Source organism: Sesamum indicum, linkage group LG10, assembly GCF_026168435.1.
Source record: "Sesamum indicum cultivar Baizhima isolate 11 linkage group LG10, ASM2616843v1, whole genome shotgun sequence".
NCBI classification, from domain to species: domain Eukaryota; kingdom Viridiplantae; phylum Streptophyta; class Magnoliopsida; order Lamiales; family Pedaliaceae; genus Sesamum; species Sesamum indicum.
The window spans coordinates 4,934,385-4,939,360 of NC_142666.1; the positions used below are offsets into that span (position 1 = coordinate 4,934,385).

The following is a 4,976-nucleotide window of genomic DNA, read 5'->3' on the forward strand; positions in this document are numbered from 1 at the left end:
ATTCAATAACAATTACAAAAATTATGACAAACTATAACGGTCTTTATCTTTTAACAACTTTTGTGATATATTTACTTTGTAATGGCCTTCAAACGGCTTCGGCCATTAGAACTTAGTGAAATTTATAATACCTGACATGACGTCAGCACAACTTATCCGTTACAAATTTGTAACAAAAGCCATGCGTATCGGAATGGCCCCTTAGCCATTGCAAAATAGCCGTTACAAATCCCGTATTTTATTGTAGTGCCAATTTGCCTGATCTGATGATCTGAATTATCAACCATAGATTTCCAATTGGGATGGCAACTGGATGGTTTAGGTAAGTTGCCAAAACCATAATTGCCTAACCAAGAAAATTTTGGACCTAGACTGGGCTGGCCCCCGTAACAGGGAAACATCGATTTAGACCTAGTTAATATTTTTAAAATAATAAAAAGTATATATTTTTTAAAAATAATATTATCACAACTCTATAAATATGGGACAATATAACAATTAAAAGATTATTTTTTTAAAAAAATATATATGTATAAATTTAGGCATTGAAATATTAAAGATTTTAGAATATGTGTTACTTATATGAACATTAAAAGATTTATAATTCTTTATATCATTATTTTTAATTTATAATAATATTAAGTTATGTATTATATGTAAGTATAATTAAATTGTATGTATATATTTTATATATGTATAGATATATTTATATAAATATGTATAAAATATAAAAAAACTAAAAAAATTAATCAGGACGGTTTCAGGGCCAAACCATTAGACCCAGACCCGCCCCGAGACTCGCTTAAGTTTCAAAATCCACCCTATCTGAGATGACCCGATTCCATTACCATCCTTTATCTTCAACCCGTCTAATGGCTATTTAAATGACACGTGATTCGTACGAGTACCGATACATAAGCCTCTATAAATACTAGTAGAACAATTTTACAAGGTGTGCATTTTATTAGGGATAATTATACTCTCCTTTCCTAAGGTTTGGTGTAATTATACATAGATTTCCTGTAGTTTGAAAAATTACATTTAGCACTCCTGAGGTTTGCTTCCGTCTAACAAATAAATACTCAATTAATCAAAATCTACTGAATTTGCTGATATTAACAAAAAAGAAAAAAATTGATATTTACACTCGATTGACTGATTACTGGCTTACTATAGGTCAAACAATTTTTTTGCCACCAAACTACCCTTCTAACAGTGAAGATATATATTCTCATATGCATTAATATGTGAAGATGGGTGAGGGTAATTTGATCATAAAAAGATTTATTTAACTTGCAATAAGTCAATCAGGGGTTAATATAGACTTTTTTTAATTTTTTTTGTTATTATCAATAAATTTGGTGAATTTTAACTAACATAAAGACTTATTTTTTAAATAGAAGCAAACTCAACAATGCTAAATATGATTTTTCAAATTATAGGGGGTTTACGTATAATTACACCAAACCTGAGAGGAGAAGAGTATAATTATCTCATTTTATTACTATCATATCGCACTATATGACCCTTATAATCTCGAACTTAATATTAATTTAAATATCGAAAGGTTTTAGGTGGGAGGCACCCTAACAAGCCCAACATTTTATATGCATGTCAACCTTATTTATCTAGATCGTAGTAATTCCTTTGGACCCATGCTCCAAAGAGAAGCCAGATCATCGCAGTCATCACTAAGTCATGGGGGACCTCGACCCGAATCATACACCAAGATAACCTGACCAATGAAGCATTTTTCTTTTTATAATCTGTTTAACTTACGCATCAAAGTGCTATAATCAAAATATTTTTGTTTGGTTATTTGAATTTTCTACTTTGTAGGTCTTTACTCAACAAAAATTTAAACATATTCACGAAGCATATTCTATATTTATGATATAAACATAATTCAAACTGGCAATATTATATCTGATTCGAGTCGAAATTAGCGATCTCCTGAGACAATCTCACTGCAGATAGTCCAACTTTTCCTAGACTAGATTTTCGGGTTCCCTGAGAATGAAACACGAACCGTGAGCTCGTCGGGCACGTCTCCGACAATGACCCTCCGACGCTCAAGTTAGGTTGATCGAGAGAAATGTATTCGATCTCAAAGTTCGAGCTCAATTAATGCATATCAGTTACCTCATTAATGGCGTATCGGGGTCTATTTATTGAGCACAGTTGGATATCATATACTGGGCCACGTGGCCTTATCCTACTGGCTCGCGTTCTGATCGAACGGCTATCATTGTCCGGGTCTTCAACTAGTCTGTGCGATCTGGGTCGGGTCCTCTGCGATCCGCCCGTTACAAAAGACGCGAATCCTGATTGCGAAATGACCATAATGCCCTTAATGAAGGATAGTTCGGTCTTTTTGCAGGGGTTACACGTGTATACCCATCAATATCTTATCTTTTTGGTCTGATAGTCTTTTCTAGTTTTAAATTAATCAATTTATTTTGTTTTTCCACTTATAAATGTTCAAAGTAACTACTTGTCCCTCACTCTACACGGTCCGAGGACATCACATAATGTTAGAGAGATGATCTATTAATGTATAACCAACTGATGCTCTGTTTGGGACTGGGATTTCAACTGGGAAAATGAAAAGCTACACCTTATAAAATTAATAAAGAAAATCTTTCTCCAGTAGTTTAATTTTCTCACTATATCCAAAATCCAAACAAAGAGTAAGAAATCCCAAAGCATAAATCTTTCTTACATGTCAAAGGAGTACCCTTCACTAGAAGAGAACCGGTGTGTTCTTATTCAAAGAGAATTGCTATATTGTTCTGTGGCATAAACAGGCAGTCAGTCTCACATACAAGAGGAACAAAGTCAGCAAAGTTGTCAAAGGATGTAATAAGAAAAGGAAGTTGCAATATCAATCACAGTGATCTGGGTGGCTTCTCTAGCAAAGCAGACAGAAACACTTCATCCTTAGACTTAGGAGCAATAGCCCATTTGTGTTTTCTATACCTGAACTGCAAGAACATGTACATGTAGTCATCTAAGTCTTTCCTTTTACAGAAGAACCGATCGATCCACAGCAATCCCCCCGGCCTCAACACACGGTCCCAATCGAACAGGATGAAGTCCAGCAACTGCAGATCGATCCATCCGTCCAGGAAGCCGCTCGTGTGGATTATATCCATTGTGTTGTCAAAGAAAGGAAGCCGTTGGTTCAACGTCATGTATAAAGGGATCAGCCCTCTTAGCGCAATCATTTCATTGAAGGGGGCGCCCAAGTTTAAGGCCGTTGACACGATCGTCACGTCTCGTTCCCTCATCCGTGCAGCAAACGTCCCTGTCCCGACCCCAAAATCCAGTCCGATTCGTATCTCCCCGGGCTTGATTGCTAAGACATCTTTGATGAGAAAGTCAATAGGAAGAGATGTGTTAGTAACCCACTTGAGCTTCTCCTTGTCCATTTCGAAACATCCGGTGCATTTTGAATAACCTCTCCTCGGATTCTTGCTAGACAAGCACTCAAAGTTTCTGCACTGATAATTACTCCACCTCACATTTCTTCCCTCCGGCATTCTCCAAAGGGATTCATTGATCGGATACGGCCTCAAATACAGCTTAGATGCCCTCGTCAAGCAACGTCTTCGTGGCAACGGATCACAGCCGCGCATCATAAGCTTCTGCCCCAAATTCCAATCATCCTTGCAATACGATCCGACATCATAATCCATGTACTCTTCCAACTCCTTCTTCATCACCACACACGCGTGCCCAATCGTGTTGTAAACTCTCTCCGTCCCATATATATTGATCTTCCCCACTCGGTTCTCCTTCGGAGTTATGTACTTGCGAATCTCCTCAACCACGAAACTATTGATCAACGGATCCTCATGAAGCGTTCCGTTTTCATTTCTTGGCAACCGAATCTGCCTAAGTGCAATGTGGGCGCTATAGAGTGGCCTAATCACCTCTTCCTCCAAGAACTTCTTGTACTCCAATTTTGAGATGTTGGTTTTGTGCAACTCCTCCTTGTTCTTATCCATCCGTTGCACGGCTGATTCAAGCTTGTCCTGCAGGCTCTCCATCTTGCGCAGCACTTCCTCCACTCGGGCCGTGAGGGACATGACGTCAATGCCCTCATAAACAACCTTGGAACCATAGAACTGTCTGCAGATATCCTCATTGTGCAAGAAAAATCCAGCTGAGTAGAACCTAGACAAACTTGATATGCTCACAATTATAACAAGCCCTCCCAACACAATTTGAAGCCAACCCATTATTCTCCCCAACCTACACTTGGGAAAACACGACTTTCCCATCCTTAATTCTCACCCCAGATACAGATAATTATCAATCAAACCTCAAAAGAATTAAACCATATAAACAAACCACAACATATATAACAAAAGCTGCAACAATCTGATTCCAACTCAACATATGTATTTCTCAAAATAACATGCGACTTTACAACTTACAAATTAAGGATCTCGGTTTCCTTGTCTTCACTTGTTCTGTGTAATTGACAGATGGGACAATGGAGAGAAGGAGGTTCTTACCAGTTCTGGTAACATAGAAAAATGTGAGTGGAAATGTTTACTTAACACTTAAAAAACTGCCCTCTTTAATGGCCTTTCGAGCTGGAAATCCTTGAAATCTAAGCTTAACAGCACTGACCATCGTGAGGAAACCAGAAATTTAGCTCTGAGAGTCTGACAAGTTGTAGCATATTTTATACAAAAAAAACGGGTTCACATGGATTTCCCTGAAATCTAGATTCTAGTGTGATGACTAAGGTTAATAGTTAAATCTTGTGATTTGTCTTTTTTATAGACTAAAGATATCTATACATACAAACAAGCCAATTGAAGTGTAGTTGGTCGGACTTAATAACTTCCTATAGGAATGTCAATGTCCAGCGAACTAATCATTTTTATAGTTGTAAATTCAATGTAACTACTATGGACTTCTTTATTTAGCATGATATGATTTAATTCGTATAAATAATTATG

The 4,976-nt window shown here is 37.1% G+C and overlaps 1 protein-coding gene across 1 annotated transcript; it reads right to left on the reverse strand.

Annotated features, from left to right (window-relative positions):
* Positions 1 to 2,860: 2,860 nt before the first annotated feature.
* LOC105172364 (S-adenosyl-L-methionine-dependent methyltransferase) lies at positions 2,861 to 4,690 on the reverse strand. The gene has a single exon (XM_011093754.3). The coding sequence runs from the start codon at positions 4,284 to 4,286 to the stop codon at positions 2,889 to 2,891; it is 1,398 nt and encodes a 465-aa protein (XP_011092056.1). The 5' UTR covers positions 4,287 to 4,690; the 3' UTR covers positions 2,861 to 2,888.
* Between the last annotated feature and the right edge of the window lie 286 nt (positions 4,691 to 4,976).